Source organism: Dermacentor silvarum, chromosome 8 (genome assembly GCF_013339745.2).
Source record: "Dermacentor silvarum isolate Dsil-2018 chromosome 8, BIME_Dsil_1.4, whole genome shotgun sequence".
Taxonomy (NCBI): domain Eukaryota; kingdom Metazoa; phylum Arthropoda; class Arachnida; order Ixodida; family Ixodidae; genus Dermacentor; species Dermacentor silvarum.
In genome coordinates, this window is record NC_051161.1 from 50,293,562 (window position 1) to 50,314,740 (window position 21,179).

General features: G+C 48.6%; 1 protein-coding gene across 1 annotated transcript in view; it reads right to left on the reverse strand.

The window, feature by feature from the left end:
• The window catches only part of LOC119462121 (uncharacterized), a 107,122-nt gene that overhangs the window by 22,440 nt on the left and 63,503 nt on the right, over nt 1-21,179 (reverse strand). The window contains 3 exon segments of the mRNA XM_049671953.1: nt 1,961-2,073; nt 2,597-2,623; nt 4,227-4,711. Coding sequence (XP_049527910.1) covers nt 1,961-2,073; nt 2,597-2,623; nt 4,227-4,644 — 558 coding nt within the window. The 5' untranslated portion in view covers nt 4,645-4,711.

Here is a 21,179-nt window from a genome sequence, read left to right on the forward strand (position 1 = left end):
GAAACTCCGTCACGGTCCTCACTATATACGAGTATATATAGGCAAACACGGGGCGAAGAACATTTCCCGCTTGAGGCAACGCAGAGCGCTGCGGCTTGTCGTGACTGCGTTCGCGGCTTTGTGTGCATTCCAATTATCCCGGATAAACGACCGCTAAGGCATAGCACATTAGAAAGTAGGCGGCGACCATTTACTTACGGGGAAGTAGACAAGCCTTGCGAAATGCACGGCTGGCAGCCAACGGTATGCGGACGTCCAACGTGGTAGTCGAACAGTAAGCGAGAAGTAGATTCTGGGGCTTTACGTGCCAAAATCTACAATCTAGTTATGAGGAACGCCTTAGTGGGGGACTCGGGATTAATCTTGACCACCTGTTAATCTTTAACGTGCACCCAATGCACGGCACACGCATTTCGCCCCCATCGAAATGCGGCCGTGATTCGATCCCGCGACCTCGTGCTTAGCAGCGCAGCGCCATAGCGTTGCCTTCAAGTCTGGTTAACTAGTCTAATTAGCTAAAGAGACAACAACTTTGTGGAACCAAGCACAGTTAAGAACACTGGGGCTTTATTTGTGCGTCCCTTCACTTGATCTACTCCACCGTTTCACCTCCTATTTTTTTTTTTTACTTCATTCAACCGTCCCTTACTACTAGCTCATGTCTAAACCGGCGACGCACTAGAAGAAGAAAAGTTTGCCACAACTTCAATAACTAGTATGTTTTCGTCTTCTTGAACTGATTAAGAAACCGAAACCAACCTGGTCATGGGCCTATTACCGTCACCGGGGTTTAGGAGATTTAATTGTTGGGCTAGTTGGTTGTCCTTAACTGAGCAAGTAACTTAGCGCAATAAAAACACAGACACAAGAAAGGGAGAAAAAGACAAGGTATCGTTACTGAGGCACGTTTTGCCTATCTCCTTTTATCAGACTGCACTGAACTGTTATATACGTGTCTGAATAAAGTAAAATACATTCAAAGCTTCGTTTGGACCTTTCAAAGGAAACCTCGAGCGAACATTTAGCCTTTCAGTGTGATAACGGCTTTCCGTTTAAGCAACACAGCCCCGCCTTGCGTATTTCCGTACGACTCGTTTGGTTAAACACTCGTGGTCACGAGCCGCAGCTTTCACCGCGTCGCCGCAATCGTGCTCTCGTTTTGCATACCTGTTCAGGCTGATTGAAATGCACCACGCAAACACTGCTCCGTATCAGCTGTGCACGACTAACTAAGGGTGTGGCCGCTAGAAGGCAGTTAATTTTGATCGGTTCGATTTGTAACGCTCGTGCCTGGACAAGGACTCGAACTGCGGCATCAACAAGCTCGCTCTCACCAGGGGCGAACGCCATCGTGCATATCCGGCACAGTGGACGAAATTGCCGACGTCATTTCCTTCGCGCCTCGAGGCGCATGTTGCAATCATTTTGCTCGCGTTGCAGAGCCTTTGTCCCCGACAAGCTGGCGCACACGCTGGCTTCTTTGCGGGCTTGATTCAAGAGCTGTTCGTCCATTAACGGCGGCCGTGCGCGACCCCTGACTGGCGTATCGACCGACCTTGGGGGCCGACGACAAGCTCTTCCCTAAATGCTTCGCATTATCCAGTTCCCACTGTAATAGTGAACCACTTCATTCTTAAATAATTAATTTTCTACCAACAGCAACCTGACAGTGTCTCTCGTGCATCAGGTTGGGCATTGGCCTAGCCAGGTGGTGGCACACTGGTCACGTGCCCCCTCGTCCCTCCCGTACCCCGTCCCAGGTCAATAAGTGCGTACCTCTCCCGAAAAAAAAAAAAAATCTGGCTACGCCACTGAGGTTTGGCCACCACCAGTGGGGTAGCCACGCATTGTTTTCGGAGGGGGGGGGGGGGGAGGCACGTGCCAGGTGTGTCGCCCCGCGCCGTCTCTGGCTACGCCCCCGGCCACCATTCCTGGCCTGGACTGTCCTCTTCCGACTCACCATGTTGGCGTACTTGGCCGACTTGATGCGGAATTCCTTCGATGTGGAATTGAGCAGGTTGGGGTCCCACACGTCGCCCTCGAGCACTCTGACGGCGCCTAGGAGACGGACGGCTGTGGGGAGCCAAGATAAAGGAGAACGGAAGAGGGGGGATGGGGGGGGGGGGGGGGGGGCAGGTGAACGGTTTGAGGTGGTCGTGAATGGAAATGCGTGCGAAGATATATGTGACATGCATCGGTGGGCAAGGCAAGCAATAGAGTAGCACATAGGTCTTGGAAACGAGAAAGTGCTTGTAGGCAATGAGCCCGTGCCAGATTAATTGCGGCCCTCAAGTGAACTGGGCTCTTGGCAAGGCGGGAGCAGCGGCTGGATGATTTACATGGTAATCTGAGCGCGAGCGTGAGTTGGAGGTGTCTTTTGAAAGACTCGGTGTAGCAGATCGACTCGATAGGGTTTCGAGTTCTGTGGTTGATGTTTATTGTATATTTTTTCCGAGTAAATGTGACCTCGGTATTTTTAAAGACTGCTATACATGACTCTTTCTATTTTTTTTTTCATTCGCTGAACTGTACTATTTCCACTCCTGCAAAATATAAGCACTTAGCTTGCATGCGGTAAAAAAGAAAGAACACTTACATGGGTGCATATGTTGACTGGTCATCACTGCAAGACATGAAAGAGAAGAAAAAATATGAAAAATAGAAGAGACAGAAGCGTAAGTTGCAATACACGTTGGTGCCCAAGCAACCTTCTCTCTCTCTCTCTCTCTCTTTTTACGCCAATGTAGAACTGCTCGAAACTGCCTTGTAAATTCATCACTTTTTTATTTTACTTGTCCGTTGAGCGTAGTGTTGCACAAGAATGCATAAAACTGCGTGCCTGCGTTGGACTACTCATAAGTCTGTCTTAACCGATGTTTATAGGCTGTGGAATGGGGTGGATATGATCGGCAGTTGGCCTTAGAGGAAATATGCTAATGGCCCGCGCTCGTTATACTGCAGTGCCACGCGTGCGCGCGACGCATTCCACCTCGTGTACGGACGGGCTTTTATCATAGGTGAACGTATGCATAAGAAAGCAAGGGAGAAAGTAAACACGGACAGTAAATATTTATGCGCAAGATAATTTTTCATTTGGTTGTACGCTCTCTGGACCACATTGACGTCGCCATATTAGTCTTTGTTGTGAAAGTTGCATTAAGTTTAGGCACGTATATATATGCAACAAAAAGTTCAATGTCGATGATTGGACGTATAAGTTATGCACGGAGGGGACAAAAAGAAAGTGAGTGATCCTTCCTTTTCTTTTCCTTATCGTCCACCATCACACTGTGTAACTTAGCTTAGAATCGAACAATGTTTGTCAAGTAATTTGTGTTACTTTTTTAAAGAACTCAGCTAGAGCATGTAGAGCATGTGGAGTGTCAACACGAATCTAAAAGACGCCCTCAAAGCTGACTTCTCCACAATAAGATTTTTGTTGCGGAGAAGCCCGCTTCTGCAAATACCTTTCGTTTTATAGGCGGCCGCTAGTGTAACTAAATTTGTGAGTGCACATTTCTGTAGCTGGCTTTAGAAGAACACAGCCTAAAGTATGTAGAGGCGGACAGTTTTCATGGTGCCTTTTTCGCAGAGGACTGTCCGTGCAGCGCTCAAACTTGGGACGAAAGAAAAAAAAATTCACCGACGATTACGATAGTCCCTAATGCGAAATTTGTGCGCAGCTTTATACGTGTTTTTTTCTTCTCACGCTTTCGCCATACCCTCTTCCTCCGCTTTCCGCCTCATGGTTCCGCTGCACCCTCCTTCTCCGCTTTCCTCCTCGCACTCTCTTCGCTATCGCCGTCTTTCATCCCCTGCTGCGCTCCGCGTTCGCTTTTTTCCAGCGCACAAATAAACACGTACGAGAAGAGAAAGACAACAAGAACGCCTCTTGTTGTCTTTCTCTCCTCGTCCGTGTTCATTTGTGCGCTGGAACGATGCTTCATAATGCTAATCACAACCAACTAGCCCAGCTGTCCACGCTTCGTTTTTTCATCCTTTCTCCGTTCTCGTTCGCTCGACTACGCCGAGGGACGCCGACGCTCAGCTCAGGAACGGGCGCCTTTGAGCTGCGCAATAACAGGTAAGCTCACGGAAACACTTGTGTGGTCCCGTGTGGTTCATTTTGTCGTTCGTCTTCACTGTGAGAGCGGCATTAGACAACCACTACGAACTCTCGACGACTATAGCTCAGTTTCAATCCCAGGTCCTCCCCGCAGACTGACCACTGAGGTAGGCGCACAGCGCCACCAGCGCCCCGAAGAGCAGACCCGAGGCGAGTGCAGTGGCCAGCACGCAGGGCCACGGACAACACCGTCGCGAGTGTCGCAGCGTCCAGGGCCGGCTGGAACGAAGCGGTCCCTGGTAGTGCGGGAGGTGGGGGTGCCTGGCACAGCCGCTGCCGCCGCCGCCGCCTTCGTCGTCCCACACCAGGTAGGGCGCCTTGCGTTGGAACGAGTAGGCCAGGAAGTCGTCGGCTGCGCATGCAGGGGGACGCGGGGAGGCCTGCCCCGGGAAGACGGGACGAGGTGGTGACCGGCGGGGCCTTCGCCGACGAGGCAGCCCCCGTCGCCGACGGGGTCGTCGCCGTCGTCGCGGCGGTCCCGGAGGTCCTGCCGACTGCCGCCGCCGGGAAGTCGCCATTGACTCCTCCTCCTTTTCCTCCTCCCGGTCCGGGCACGATGAATGGTGGCAACTCGGCCGGCTTCTTCTGCGGAGCGGAGAAGATTAGGGAGTTTTAGGAATAAGGGACCCAAAGTTAAGGAACGCTATGGGCGAGGCGTACAAAAGAACGCAAAAGAGAGTACAAAAGAACGTAAAATGCGTATATACAAAGGAGCTTGGATTTTTGGGTACGAGAATGCTGCTTGGGGGACGCTATTTACAAAACTCGCTATTGAGTGGGCAGAATAACGTGTTCATCGACTCCTTAAACAGAAACTAAGTAAATTTAAGCTGTATTCGCATGTTATGCTTGTGCGATAGCAAAAACTTCGCTCCTATTAGTGAGAGGATGCTGGGAAGGGCGTCTATGGATCTTCCAACGTGCAGAAGCTTGCCACTTTTTGATTTGTTCGCGTACAACTGTAATAACTACTAAAATAAAAACAATACATTGGTGACACAGAATTTTCTAGGAGCGCAGGTCCAGCCACTGGCATGCCAAGGAGAATGGGCGCCATGGTAAAACAAATATTCATACGAAGAAGGACCGCCACGCGATGACCGTGTTGTAGGCGAGCGCGCGTTCCTGTAGGAGGCGTCCGTGACTCGCATTACAAATCAAGGGCGTAGCACAGTTAGGGAAACAGCGCTCCTACGCGATCGCTAAAAGGCGCCAGTGGTGAATGCTGATTGCGTTCTCCGTATGGGCGGGACCATATACGAGCGGCGTGTGCGGACATGGCCCGTCCCCATAAACGAGGCGACTTTCAATTGTTGTTAAACGTTTGCGCGCCCGCCAGCTTCCTGTCTTGGCATAGCGAAGAGGCGCCGACTCAAAAGCAGTCGTCGCCAGCGCGTTCGTTATTAACGCCTCGTTCTTTTAAAGCGTTTCCTGAGAAGGTTGTCTCAAACCTGGACGCTGGCAGTAGGGTCGCTTAAAATGAACTAGGCGCTGATCAGTCAACGCCGCTGAAATATGCAAATCCGTTTTGCGGAAGCCTGCAAGGTAGATGGAGGTTCACGCAAGTGAAAATTGTCATCCAGCCGACTGTATAGCGCGATGTAAACCCAGACGGGTTTCTCGTCCTGGTTCAAAAGTCGAACCCGGGGCCAACGCCTTTCCGAGGCGCTCCCTCTTCCATCTGAGCTAACTAGGAGGTTAGCAGATCGCAGCGCGAGGGCGAATTAATCGACTACTCGAAGCACAGGGACACCGAATCTGGCAAATCAGTTCCGCGGAAGCCCGCTATGTGGAAGAAGGTTCACGAATTGGAAAACTGTCATCCGCCCAAATGTAACTTTCCTCTGTAGCTTCGTGCTACCGGGATTGATGACAACGTCAGGGGATTGATGACAACGTTTTCTTCGGTCGACACAGCTTGGCCTTGTCTGGAGCCGCGATTTATTTTACTGCGACATCAGGTGCAGGATCGAGGGCAGGATTCGCTGTGTCTGTCGGTCCGTCCTTCCCGTTACGCCGAGGACTGCCGTCGTCACCATCGTCGAGTCGTCGTGGTCAGGACACCTCCTCGCCATCATTTTCACCCGCTCCATAAATTGAATAAAAGCAGGACTTTTTCCATCAACGCCACTGGGAATCAAACTCCATGTGCCTGCCGCAATGTGCAGTTGGGAGCCGGACGAGTTAACCACTGCGCTATTGTGTCGCTGGTACCTAATTTTACCATAACTCTACCAGTTCGTAAACTGAGAAGCGGCACACTTAATCCCCTGTTCAAAAGCGGGTTTGGTGTGTGTGTGTATACATATAAATACGAGTATGTGTATACATATGAAAAAAAAAACGGAAAATAAAATTCGGAATCGTTATTGCAGCACGACGTATCCGTTTTGTGGGCTTGGCGAGTGTATTCTCATGGAAAGCGATCACCAGCGTTGATTATGCCGTTATCTCTATAGGCAGCTGTGAAGCAACAAGAGAAGCCAACCTCCAGTACATCTATTATATGAAGTACACTTTCGCAGTGTTCTTTCATGTGTTGACAATTACGTCGATCTTTGAAAAAACACGTCAAAGATTAGTTGCATTCACGCTCGTTGTCGCTACCTTGATTTTAACGAGAGGAGCAGACGTCCGCGAAAATGACTGACGTTTGCAATCACATTTTTATTCTTACGCTGAAGTTTTTAATTGCCTTGAAAGTGGCAGCACACTTGTCAGTGGCATGAGTTGCGTAGGCCAGCTTAAACATTTTCATCAAGATAGTTACGTGCAGTGTCGTGAAACCCCGGAACAGGCGGAGGTGAACACATTCTCGCGCGCTTGTAATAGATAGTCCGGTCGCGTTAGAAAAAAAATAGCCTTTTATGAAGCTGGTTATTTCTTGTTTGAAACAAGGCAGAGAAGCGATGCGTTGCGGCGGAGCGATATGACTGTTGGCCAGATTGTCTGTGATGCTTGTTCGACGAACTTTGACTCGAGATGTTCCGAATGCTGCACGGAACTGGTGCCGGGCGCACTGCTGTGCGCTTATACGTTGGCTACACTTGATGTCTGCATCCTATCAAACTGCTGTAGCTCCTCTCGACGTGTTCGTTACGTCAGCTGACTTAAGCTCGACGAAATAATGTTGCGGTGACAGCATGACAGTGTCACCGTACAGCTGCCTACTGAAGCGCCATTTTTTTTTTAAAGAACAAGTGGTCATCGTTAGGTAACCACGTGGAAGGATTCACCGAAGAGCAATAAACGCGGCGAAGCTGCAATTTGACAGGCTTTGCCGGCTTTAACGAGAGAAAAGTTCATTAATCGACGCTTGTCACCGGTCAAGATCAAAACCACTATCTTCTCTACCAGGATGACCATGGCAGTGCCAACAAAAAAGTAACAACACTTAATTGGTAGCATGCGCTTCCAACGTAATTCCAGAGTGTTGAACACGCATCATTGCATCTGCTTAACGAACCTTGCGAAAAAAAAAAAAGAGAAATACCATTCACAATTCCTCGGTGCATACCCGTTCGTGTGCAAAACCATACCTATAAATATTTGCGGCAATTTTCTAGTCATTTAAAGAAGCTATCAATTTTTGACGTTCACGCGAACATCGTAAGTTTTACATTGGCCGCAACGCATCGACACACTTATGTTTTTCTCCACACTCCATAACCCTTTTGTTAGCATCAACAAGCTTACGTTTTAGTCCACCCCCCATGTAAGATCCCGTGTTCATGGTTATTGAGCTATCTTGAATAGATAAATATAGTGTTTTGTTATCAAAAGTCTAGATAGCATTGTTAATAATGTAGAAGATGTTGCAAGAAGAGGGCTGGGTGGGCGGCTGATAAAGGTAGTTTGTTCACTTAATCACCTCGCCTTTTCATCATTATCTCTGCACAGTAAATTGTAGTTACTTCACGAACATACCATCCTGTTTCCTTCTTTGTGCCTTTCTTTCTTTTTATGTAAACTCTATACCCACTTTGAAGTTCCATGCAATACACTGACGCAGCATCATCGATCTCTTTCGACATCTTATGGTGGCGATCGTTCGGATAAAGGTAGCTGGCTATCCCGCGTGTAACCAGAAACTTTGTAACGTAGCTATTTACTAAGTGCCTCTGTTTTGCGGTGAAGCCCGTGAAAGGCCCATGTTTAGATAGTGCTCGGACGACTTCTTCACTCCGTCATCCGGCCTCTGGATCGGCTGCGGCTCGTTGCGAAAGACTGATCTCTTGCCAACAAGGGGTGGCTATATCGCAGCACACCTCTTCAAGGCAAAGTACGGCCCCGCTGTCACACTCCGTCACGACGAAGCAGAGAAGCCTTGAATGGGACCTTCTTTTCCGGAGAAACAAAACCTCTCTCTCTCTCCGACGTTTTGGGGCGAAAGCAGGCGGCAAATATACGCCACCACAACCAGCACTGATTGCTCACAACACGTGCGTGCAGGTGTGCGCGAGTTTTGTTCGCACGCGCGCGTTCGTCGCAGCATTCAGAACGTGGTTGTTACCGCCTCCGAAGGCACGCTATGCGACCTTCTCTCTCTCTTTCTCTCTCTCTCCTCTTTCCTCCTTTCTTTTTTCTTCGTTTCTCTTTTGCCGAGGAGACGCGTACAGGTGACAGCGCAGCGAGTGCACAGCACAGGTGTTCGGAAGAGCTTGCAGGTAATGACGGACCGCGGCCCTTTTTGCAGGTCGGCGCCACAAAGCACCGCGTAGCATGGGGCCGATCGAACGTAATTCACGCGACCCCCATCACGCAGCTGTCCGTCCGTCAGGAGTTGTGGGGTGGCGCGCCGTCCGACGATCGCCTTATATGAACGGAAAGGGAAGCAACGGGACGAAAAGCAAGCGGTATAGAAACAAAAGAAAGAAAGAAAGAAAGAAAGAAAGAAAGAAAGAAAGAAAGAAAGAAAGAAAGAAAGAAAGAAAGAAAGAAAGAAGAGGCCGTCGCGTCGGAGAAAGTGCGCGCGCGCACCTTTAGTGGAGCACCAAGACGGTCAAGCAGGGCTGTAGGGTGTGTTGGTGGGGGTGAGGATGGAAGCGGACGCTGTTATAAGGGCTGTAGCGTGCTCCGGCGCTGTGTAAGCTGGCCTACTTTTCGCGCGCTGTCGTCGATAAGCGGCGGCGGTGGCGGACGTTTGTAACGTCGTCCCGCGAAGCTTGCCGCGGAGCGTGCGGTTATGCGGAACGCGTGCGTGCGTGTCTGCGCGTGCGTGTCTGTGCACGAAAGCGCGTGGGTAGGCGGCGCTGCAGCTTCCGCCGTGATGGCCATTACTCGAGCGCCTCGGAAATGCACCGCGCTATATAGACTATCTACTAGACGAGGGAGGCACGTTGGTTAGTAGTGTAGGTATACATTCTGTGCGGTTCACGCGTTGTATAGCAGCGGCGACGTCTCGTGGGATCACCCCCCCCCCCTCCCTCTCCCACTCCCTTTATTACTTCCCTCTCGTACTCGCAACGACTCTGTCCTGGATATCGTCGTGCGTTGCACGAATTTTCTTCGCGTGTCTGCGGTGTTACACGAACGACGATCGCCCCGGACTGCATGCGCAGCTGGGTGCTGGGACAGTTCTTTGCACGCGCAGGTGCGTACGATGACTCAGGTTTAATGCTCGTTGATGCGGGTGGCTCGGAAGAGAGAGTATAAGTAGCGTGTGGTGCGTTTGCAGTGCGGATTACGGTGCTTCCCGTGTGGCCTTGCGCGAGTTTGGCGATGGGAAGCGATAACGGACTGGGCCGGCGCCGCGCAGGCGTGTCTTTTTTTTTGCGTATTTCTGCTGGACGTTGAAAAATGACTGCCTTCAGTTATTTTGCGTTGGTTTGTGCTGCTCTGTGATCAGCAAGAATAACTCCGTATGACTACATAGAAAGAGTCATGCGTACAAGTACGCACTCACCCCGTTTATGATGGTAAGCCGACAACCCCTTTTTTTTCGTCTTTTTGTTTTTCGTTTGGTAACTTATGGCTTCCTGATTCTCGATTATTTGCTGAAGAAATACTGCGAACGAGCATCTTGGCTCAAGCAGGATTGGAGTACCAATTTGCAATTTTCGCATATCGAAAAATGAATACGGACACAATGCTGCGCAAATGCTATGTATTCAACTGTTAGCTATGAGCCCCGGTGCAATGGCGCCGTTGTTCGAATGTGCGCTAATGGACGCCACGCACCACGTGGAAGCGCGATTCGAAGGACACAACGAGAAATTCATCAGTGTTTGACTTTACTCCGATGGGGCCGCGCAGTTATCAGAGATGTTGAGAGGATAAGAAGCGACAGTGTGAGTAATATATAAGTCGACAACAGCCAAGCGCCCTCATCATTGTATAACACTACGTTCGTTGCATGAGGAATGCATGATTTACACAAGAAGAGAAACGAACGAACTCTAGGGTATATATACAGCGTTGTGTAGCGCTTTACAGTAACTCTGTTATTGCGATAAGTAGACAGATTTAGCATACCGCGCTGCTGATCGGCCGTCATCGCTACCGTCTCCACCACTTGCCTATATCCTTGCACGTGCTATGTTAGCTAAGCCGTGCCGCGCATTCCCTCACTATATTTATATACAGGGTGTTTCAGCGAACACTTTCAAAAATTCTTAAAGGTTGCCTGTCGCAGATAGCACAATTCTATTCCATGAGTTGGCCTACTCGAAGAGGCGGACATTACTTGCACAAGAAATTGGAATGCATAATAGATTGATTAACAGAAATTCACCAATTAGGTTTTTAACGAATTACCTTATGGACCATATTGCAATTTACAAGTTCTAGCCGTGGATTTCGGAAGGCGGATCCACTTGGAACGAATTATCAGGATAACACCAGTTTCGAGATATTAATTCCCGAACTTTGCGGAGAAGTGCAATGGCAATTACGAAAATTGAAGCACCCTTTTGAAACATGGGCCCCACGCCGTGGTGGCGTAAGTGGCTTATCGGGTTGCGCTACTAAGCTCGATGGCCCGGGATCGAATCCTGACCGCGGCGGCCGCATTTCGATGGGGGTGAAATGCAAAAACGCCTGTGTGCCGTGCATTGGGTGCATGCACGTTAAAGAACGCCAGGTGGTCAAAATCAATCCGCATTCCCTCATTACAGCGTCTCATAATAAAATCGTGGTTTTGGCACATAAAACCTCAGAATTTATAGGTTTTTTTTTTTTTTTTTTAAGAACATGGGCCGGCAAAATGTAGCGATTCCTTTCGCTCGATCCTGTTCCTTTCTTATCATCCACCGCTCACGACCAGCCCAAACTGCAGTGATAACCCACAGACACATTGCACTGTTCAGAGGGCGCTACGACGTTTTCATTTTTCACCCCAGCGTCGCCGACACCGGCCGCTAGAGCGGTGATGAAAATGGTACGCCATTCCAAACGATAGCGGTCATTTCGTCGCTCGTCTGAGTGTTATGCCCTGCGCGTGCGCAATTTCGACGTTTTCACTACTCGGACACTCTTGCCCCGTGATAAGCGATCTAAAGTGTCATGGCGAATGTATGCAGCGTCCCTCCAGTTTTGCTTCCACCACTCGTTATAGGCTGTGTGTTCTGGCGCTGCTGTCTACTCTGCAAAGCTTTAGCGCAGGGTGCCTATAGGCGGAACGCCGCTCGTATGCATGGACCAAACTTGAAAGGGAGCCCGCCGTGGTTGCTCAGTGGCTATGGTGTTGGGCTGCTGAGCACGAGGTCGCGGGATCGAATCCCGGCCACGGCGGCCGCATTTCGATGGGGGCGAAATGCAAAAACACCCGTGTACTTAGATTTAGGTGCACGTTAAAGAACCCCAGGTGGTCCAAATTTCCGGAGTCCCCCACTACGGCGTGCCTCATAATCAGATCCTGGTTTTGGCACGTAAAACCCCATAATGAATGAATGAAACTTGAAAATAATTGAAATAGAATCGTTACATTGTTATTCCGGCCGTGTTTACAGCTCGCTAAGGAAGATGAAACTCAAGTTTAGACGCAATGTAAACATTTTCTGTTCTTCTTTTGCATATTTCTTTTCCCTCCTTTGAATAACTATGTTTCACTAACGCGTCTTCCCGCCGCCTGATTATTGAATTGGCCAATCCCCCTACCAAAGCTGAGGATCATCATCATTATTATCATCATCATCTTCGCCATCACCATCACAGGACGGGTACTGGATTCAGTATTTCGTGTTCCTGTTTCATTATCATACAGGGGCGTTTAGATATGAACTCCACAGAAGCGGGTCGAGTTGACTTGTCCTGGAATCGGCCTGTCGAATTCTCATGTAAGCGCTAGCCGGTCGGATTGAACGAACGTCGAGTCGGGCCGAGTCAACCCGACTCGAACCACTCGCGTCAGGTTCAAGTAAACGCAGCGAATGAGAGCGGCAAACACTTTTCATAATAGTAGGAATCCCATTTCGCCCAGCTTTCCGAAGTAATTAGCAACACCCTCTACGCCCTGCTTAAGCTCGAATTATTTTCGATAAGTCACGGACAGGCAAGCTCAAGAACAAGTGCTGTTGGGCTCGATTCCTGCTGCTGCATGTAATTGACGCTGTGAGTGTCGGTGCGCCGAATACGTCGCGCTATAAAGCCCCTCTATCTTTACGTCGCGCGCCACTTCCACGCCCTCTATACGAACCAGAGGCGTTTTACGAACCGTATCAATATGTGCTTACTCACGGCTCTTGCATGGCCGGCATGACTCGCCCTATTGTTGTGCGTCCCTTACGACCCGACCGCCATAATGGCCGCGCGGGGCGTTCGCGTGCCAACAGAAACGCGCCCGGCACGCCTGCGCAGATGTACTCGCCTTTCGCTAATTCTGTGCACAGTTCCTAATTCTGTGCACAGCAGATGGAGGCCGCGTTATAGCAAGCCGCCATTTCAACCCGTCTTTATCACCCGAGTTCAGCTGGACAATTGTTTCTTCTGAGCTTGATCATACAGTCGTTCATTCTCAAACGCAGCTCGTCAAGTTTAAAACAGAAGCCAAAGAGAAACCGTTTTCGTATGAGCGTAAACGTGCAACGGGCAGCAACTTCGTGACGCGCGAAAGTCGGATCGCAGATTTTCGCCGAGTCTGCTGCTTAGCAGTGCTGCACCGAAGTAGCGAGGCGGGATATATGCACAACATTTGACGCGACGAGGACAAGGCGTTTTTCTTCGCCGGCGGCGTGAAAACGTATACTCAAACGCGGAGTTTTGAAAACGTGTCTATAGTATAGAGAAACTTCGGGAGGAGCTTTCCGCAGCCATTTCACCTTGAGTCACTGGCTGCAATTGTTTTCTTTTATTTCCATTTTTTTTCTTTTTTTTCTTCTGCTTCTTTTTCCGATGGCGTGCGGGAAGCCTGTTTTCTGAAATGCGGAAGCCTTCGCCATTCCTTCGCAGTCGTTTTAAAGCGGCGTGCTTTCTGCGTGCAGAAAATATACTTGGACCCTGATCGTGGTCCCAGCAAACAGAGATTAGCTCTCAAAGCTCTACGGTAGCTTTATTAATTCAACTTAAACAGTATAATGTGTGTGCTTTTTTTTGTTTTTGGTATGTTGGCAACTTGTTCGTGATTGTGTTGTTTTTGAGCTATTTTACTCTTCGATCGAGTGTGAGTACAGAATAACCTTCTGGTTTACATATGAAGCGCGGATTACGTGATAACGTATTGTATGTCTATGTATATATAGGTTGCACCCGTGGACGTCATCGCGGACGCCATATTGGGGTACCAGCAGGTCGAGAAGGGGCGTAAGCAAGGAACATGACAGCATGACAGCAACAAAAAGCGCGTCTTGCGTCGAACGTCAGAGCGATGATAATGATAAACCGGTGAAAAACCAACCGCCGTGAAAAAGCAAAACATTTTGCGCGTGATAATACGTTGCACTGACGTCATCGTAGTGGCCATCTTAGGGTACCAGCGCGGTGAGATATGGCTGCGTGACGTCACATGAATACTATCGATACGTTAAAAAAAGCTTATCTTACGTTCTTGATTATTTCTCTCTGTTTTTCTTCCTGATCCTTTGACTTGTTTCGATAGTACTTTGTTGCCTCTTTATTTTTTGCGGCTGAGAGCCTGGGATAGCCGTCCCTTTCTGGGACCAAACTTTCATCTTTCACAGCTAATAAAGAAGTCTTTGCGAGCCTTGTTCGTCGGCTCCCTTAAACTTGATTAATTACAACATGGCAGCGCCCCTATAACTTTTTGTATGTGCGTTGGCTGATTGGTGAACTTATTTAACGTCCCAATGCAACTTAGGATCTACCGTATAAGAGATGCTTGCAGTGCACAAAGGGACAACAGGTCACTGTGCAATGTACAACACTGGCGTTCAAGTGAAGACCAATCTAGAACAATGGTAGCGCTAACTTGCGTTCGGTTGCATATAACTGTAGTTCATAGGCTATGTAATATAGGTGTTATATAGATGACATGTTTCACTTCACCATTCATCATCTTTCTTTCATTCAACAGTTAGAGCCGCGAAGAAGCCGGCGGCATATTGTGTGCTTGTTGCCAACATTTCCAATGAATGAATGACTAAATAAATGAATGAATGAATGAATGAATGAATGAATGAATGAATGAATGAATTCAATCTGTCTGTTTGTTTGTCTATATATATATATATATATATATATATATATTATATATACAGCGCTCAGGATGCCAGACTTGCTAAACGGCAATCAAATTCATTCTCCGAAAAATTCGGGGCATGCGAACAAACTGCTTAATTTGTTCTTAATGCTCTACTTTAAATAAACGACGATTCATAACGTGCAATATAATGGGATAAGCTCGCTAACGTGGTGAATATTCTGGGATGTGGACATCGATTTACATTAATAGCGAAAACGGCTGCTCATCATTCGAAAACTATGCGAAAAGTATTCGGTATTCAATTCGATTCGCTTGCGGCCCTGTTCGATTTGTGTTCTATTCGCCCTCAAGAATAACTGCTTGCACACCCCCTATATATCTGTAAGCTTCGCTGCACTGCGCGCAGTAGCCGTTGCGTTAGTTCAGTGGCTATATGGCGTTGCGCTATTCAGAACGAGGTCGTGGGTTCGACTCCCGGGCCGCAGCGGACGCATTCCGATGGAGGCGCACTGCAGAACCGCTCGTGCTTTGCGTTCACGTTAAAGAGCCCCAGGCGGTTGAAACCTCCACTATGCAATGTCCCGCATAACCCATGCAGTGTCGTTGAGCGGAATAAGGGGTGGGAAGAAACGATGTGGACGTCCTTATACTATCCTTACGTGGACGATGAGAGCGTCTGTCCTGTCCACATGGACAGGACAGAGGCTCTCATCGTCCACGTAAGGACATCCGCATCGCTTATTCCCGCCCTTACTCCGCTCAACTGCACATGATGTACCAACTGGTCCAGCAGTCAACCCTTCTGATCCTCATAACCCATCGTGCAGTTTCGCGAAGTTTAACCGCACAATTTGATGTTACGACGAAAGTCTTCAATGCCAGGCTGCACCGAAAACCTAAGCCATGTACGTATGTCACGCAAATCATCATCACGCAAATACGCAAGACAGTGATGTTTTGACGTCTTGTGCCTACCTAATGGTTACGAAAGTAGGTATAAAAAGGTTAGAAAAGCTTGCGTTATTAAATTAATTGCACTGTTGATGACGTATATTTGTTGCACCGAGGATATTCAGGTATCATAGGTTTGATTACCGAGTAATTCTGTAGAAAAGATGTTTTGCAGCCTGGTGAAAGCTGTAAGGGAAGTAAAGATGGCAGTGCTTGGTAGTGTCTTGCGGTCATATACATTGCCGTTCTGTGTCTACGCAACAGTTAGGAAAGTAGGAATAGAAAGGTTAGATAATTTTGTTTATTAAAAGAAATGTACCACTGATTCGTAGACTATACTTTTCACTTTCATATTATGACAATGCCACCGAAAGAGAGATCAAAAAGTTTCTTTTTTAGGTTGTTTAATTGGGCGTAGCTCGTAAGATGGAGTATAATTAATATTTTACAGACGTAACGCAGATATTAATCAGCGTACTAGAGCGGGAACCCACCGACACGCGTTTATAGATCTGTGCATGCTCGATCTAGTCGCTGTCCCCGCCATTGCGCAACGCATTGCTCCTGGTCGGGCATCGATCAGGTTTTCCTGGTGGAACGATTAGTCTGGCTTTATATACAAACATTAACGTTCCCTCCTACTTGTTCGGACCCATATGTGCGACCGTATGCCGCGCAGAAATTATACTCGCGTTCTGCGTAACCTACATTCCTTCGAACGAGCAGGGCGGGCAGCTGATTGGCCGCTTGCATTTCACTGTGCATGGTTGCCCCCGGCACGCATTGTTTCTTGGGCGGCGCTGCATGCGGTGATTTCACTACTCGTTAATGCGAAAAAAAAAAAAAAAAAAAAAACGACCTGCTCCCAGAGGCTATCAGTTGCCCGGGCGGGTCTTGCATGCTAATAAGGCGCGGTGATAATTTATCCGATAAAACTGACAAACGTTCGAAACCCTCACAAGTTATCCTTTGTGTGTTTCACCTCAGCGTCAAGGCTGTTGTGTGAATGCCTGAAACCGACGTGCACGCTCATACGTCTGTGGCTTGAGCCTGCTCTGATTTGTTATTTTTGTTGTTGCCTCAAATTGATTGCCGCAGTGATTAGTTCCTCCTCTTCGAAGTCCGCAGGTGCCGACGCACCGTGCTAGAACTGTTGGAAAACAAAACAGTCGTGATTGAACTGCTGTTGCACGACTGTGGTACTTCTGATGGTGTGTTGCTACAGGCGGTGTTAGCCTGCAGTCAGTAGTGCCTGGAATTTCTCCGCCTGAGCACCGCTTCCCAGTGCACGACTGGCGCTACCATTGGTACATTATAGCCAGCTGTATAAGCGTAATGGTACCAATACCAATAGCGCAAAAAGGCGAGAAAAACACCCCAAACCTCGTTTCGCACTATGCATACCCTCGCCCTTGATTTCCTTTTCATTTTTCTCAGTCTGTAACATAAAACGCATCTCTCGTATCCTGTACTTGTGTTTTGTGTTTTAAATGCCGCAAGACATTAATCTCAGTTGCTTTCCTCAGCATCGAAAGCAGAAACAACAGAAAGAAAGGGAAAGTGGCGCATTATCAGTATAGCGGTTAGAAGACTAGTGTGCTTCAGCATTGCAGATAAGTAAGGGTAGGCCTAACGTTAAGAGACAGGAAGAGAGCGGTGTGGATCAGAGAACAATGGGGATAGCCGATATTCTACTTGACATTAAGCGGGGAAAAATGGAGCTGGGCAGGCCACGTAATGCGTAGCATGGATACCTGGTGGACCACTAGAGTTACAGAATGGATACCAAGAGAAGGGAAGCGCAGTCGAGGACGGTAGAAAACTAGGGGTGATGAAGTTAGGAAATTTGCAGGCGCAAGTTGGAGTCAGCTATATAACGCAAGACGGGGGTAATTGGAGATCACAGGGAGAGGCCTTCGCCCTGCAGTCTCCGGAGATAAATATAGGCTGAGGATGAAGGACAGAATTTTAGCACCGCTATGTATACTTTAACATCCCAGGTTTATTTCGTTCTCTTCGCAACCATAATTAAATCTTCCGTCGTCTTACTTCGACTGCATTGCGCTACCCCAATCGTCGAGCAAGCACAGCACCGAAGACTCTCATCACAACGGCAAAGTTAACGAAGCCATCAACTGGTACGTCGCGCTGAAGATGCGCAGAATACATCGGGGAACAAAGTGAACGAAGAGTGCGAATGGGCGTAAAAACATCCGTAACGGAAAGGGTCAGGGCACGTGTCCCTTGACCACAAAGGGTCGACAGCACGCGTTCATTTTTCTTCATTAAAAAAAAAAGAAATATCTCCGGTATGACGCTTTCCTTTGTCCATTGGCGGCCTTCTTCGCATCTTCCTTCCTGTTCTCCCCTCGCTTTTATGGCAGCCGGAACGGCATGGCCGCGTCTTCCGAGGCTTTTGCGGCACATATGGGCGGGCGCGGAGCGCGACGGCGAATTGGTGGCTGACAAGCGCGAACCACCGTGGTTGTTTATTTGCTTGTTCCTTTCTTTCTTTTAGGTTCTTTCTTTTCTTTTTCCTTCATTACGAATTACCAGCCTGTCAGGCTGCAAAGGATGCGCGCGTCTCCTCTGCTTGCGAAAGAAAAATAATAATAACAATTGAGGAGGATGGGGATAGGGAGGACGTTGATGTTTCAAACGGAAGTACCAGTGTACGAACCTCGGGAAGAGAGAGAAATAAAAAACTACAAAAAAAAAAAAACTACAAGAAAAACAATACAAAAAAAGAACAAGAGTTTCCTACATCAGAAACGCGTGGACGGTGAGTGGTAGGGCGGTGAGAAGGGTGAGGGTTATAGCACGTACAATTGGGGTGGCGGAAAAGCGGCGTGATTTCGGGCAGCGATCCGTGACGGCGGATGAATTTCAGGAGACTCTCTCGACTCGACTTACCTGCCGAATCGCCGGTGGTCCGGTGGTTTATGCGAACGTCACACCCAGGAGGGGCGGGGGGTGGGGTCAAGGGGGAGGGGGGAAGGAGGGGGCGTGCAGTGAACTGTGGACGCTCCAGAGCCCAACACGGCATGGGCTTCCAAACAGCATGGAATGCGCGCGCACAACCCGTGTATACAGCGGCGAGCTCAAAGAGCGAGGAAGAAGCTTCAGCCCTTCAGCCGCCGATCGAGACGCATGGCCGCTTTGCCGGCCCACGCTGTATATAAGGTCATCACCGGCTTTCGAAGGGCAGTTGGGGAATGGAATAAATGGAAATCGGATTTCGGCCTCGGCATCTCCCGGAGGTTGCTGCATGGGCGCGGAGATGTTACGCGAGAGGACCGCGCTGTATGTTAGTATGCACCGCATTCTCTGCTGGGCGGTGCATTTCGCTTTGACGCGTGTAACCGCAGTTTCGCAACAATTTCAGCGTATACGTAGACTTCCGGTCGGCGGAATCTCTCTCTGATCTTGGGAACTATAATACGTAGCCGTGGCGATTCAACCGCGTCGAGCGGGAGTCGAGTATAGGGTTACGCGAACCACGGCCGCTCGATGAAACGCACGAGGTGCGGCCTGCCACGTCTCGCGGCGAAGTATGGGCGGAGCTGTGAAGCGAAAGTTGACATTTTCCGCCGCTTTTTTAGGGGTGGCGCTACTGCTGCGGGACTGCTCTCCCTCCGGGAAGGCGCTGCGGGAGAGATTTCGCGTCTTGCTTGCACGCCTTTAGTCCGCACACGTGGTAGTATAAATGTGCCGAGGTCCTTGTCGTGTTGCACGTGGCACTATCCCGCGCAACTGCTGCGTGCCGCTGTGTGTTACTAACGCAAGAAAAGAACCATTAATCCGGTATCCTGAGTTTCCGAGCGACGTAGAATGCCGTAAAGCATAGCTACTGGCGAACTGGACCGGGGACCTGAATGCAACTGTGGAATTGGTTAAAACTCGCCTACAAGCCGAAGGTAGTACGATTTTAAAGCTGATGAACGAGGCACTTTTCCGTTACTTCACATCGTGTAAATGAAGCACATAACAGTTGCCACAGCCTCCCTCGATCTTTTTTTCTTTTCACCATTGCAATTGCTCTATTCATGCTGAACACCTTTTTTTCACTGCATCGTCTTTACATAAATATGCTACACATAGGCAGTGTGGCTAAATGTACAATCCGTTATAAACTGCCATCTACCCCATTTTTCTAGAAACGTACGTGAAGCTAACGAAATCTAGCGGAAAATAGTTTTAGAAACCTATCTCATTATGCGCGCATTTGTAAGAAGTTTCATATTACAGGGTTCTTTTATCATTTTTTTCTTACCATTGCAAGTTCTCTATTCACGCTGAACAACTTTTTTTCACTGCATCGTCTTTACATAAATATACCACACTCCGGCAATGTGGCTGAATGTACGATCCGTTATAAACTGCTACCTACCTCTTTTTCTAGAAAGGTGAAACTAAAGAAATCTATAGCATAAATAGATATACAAGCATATGTCATTATGCACGGATTTGTAAGAAGTTTAATTTAACGTTTTTTTTTGTTTGTTTAACCAGCAAACAAGCACGTCAAGCAATGCAAGTAAGTAAGCACACTCAACAAAAGCGCTCACTGTATCAGCAGTACTGCCTCTCGATAAAGAACTCGCCAGTTCTCCTGAACGATGGTCAGAAGGCTCGAAACCAGCGGTAGAAGTGCGCTGTTCTGGCCTATGTGAGCCTATTAGCGGCCCAATACCGACTCCAGGGTATATTGATATTCTTACAGGCAGCGTTGATATTTTATTTTATATTTTGGAAACGAAAAGCACAACTCTCGCGTCAATAAAAGGTAGACGCGAAGCGCGGCCGCTGCGCGAAGAAACGCTCCCACCCGCGCGCCTGTCCCGGAGCAGTGGCGCTGCTGCGGTGGCGCGGAGAACTAGGCGCCTCACACCGGTTTTGGGCGACATGGCAGGCCGCACCTCGTGCGTTTCATCGAGCGGCCGTGCGCGAACACTGTCGTGCATCCAAGCGCGCCCTCTGGTGTGGTAGCTTCCGCGTCAAAATGTTTGAAAGTCTACAATCCCGCCTCGTGACCTCAACTGTTTCCAGCTCGGGAACTAGATTGTTTGCAGCACTTCTGGTCCCATAAGAGGTATGGAGGCTGAGAAGAACGACTCTTGTAAGAAGAGAGAGACCATTCCTTTAATGCAATGCTGGTGACGACATAACTGGCATGATACAGTCCATGTTTTGGCCCACGTTAGAAATATACTATGTATAAGAAGGGCAATTCTTATAAGGCAGTTCGTCTGACAAAAGGAATTGTCCTTTTTATTATATATATGTAGTGGATAATTTCTTTTTCCTGTCTCGATTACTTCGACTGCGATGTTGTTCGTTTAACAGAATCTCTTCTGTCAATACGTACAAGAAATTTTGTCATGGCAGATCACCTCACAGCGTGAGGGAATCTGCCATGACAAATGTCTTGTTTTCTGTGCTGGATTTCACAATAATAGAAGGAATAAAGTTCGGCCTACATTACTTTTGTGCAGTATGTCTGTT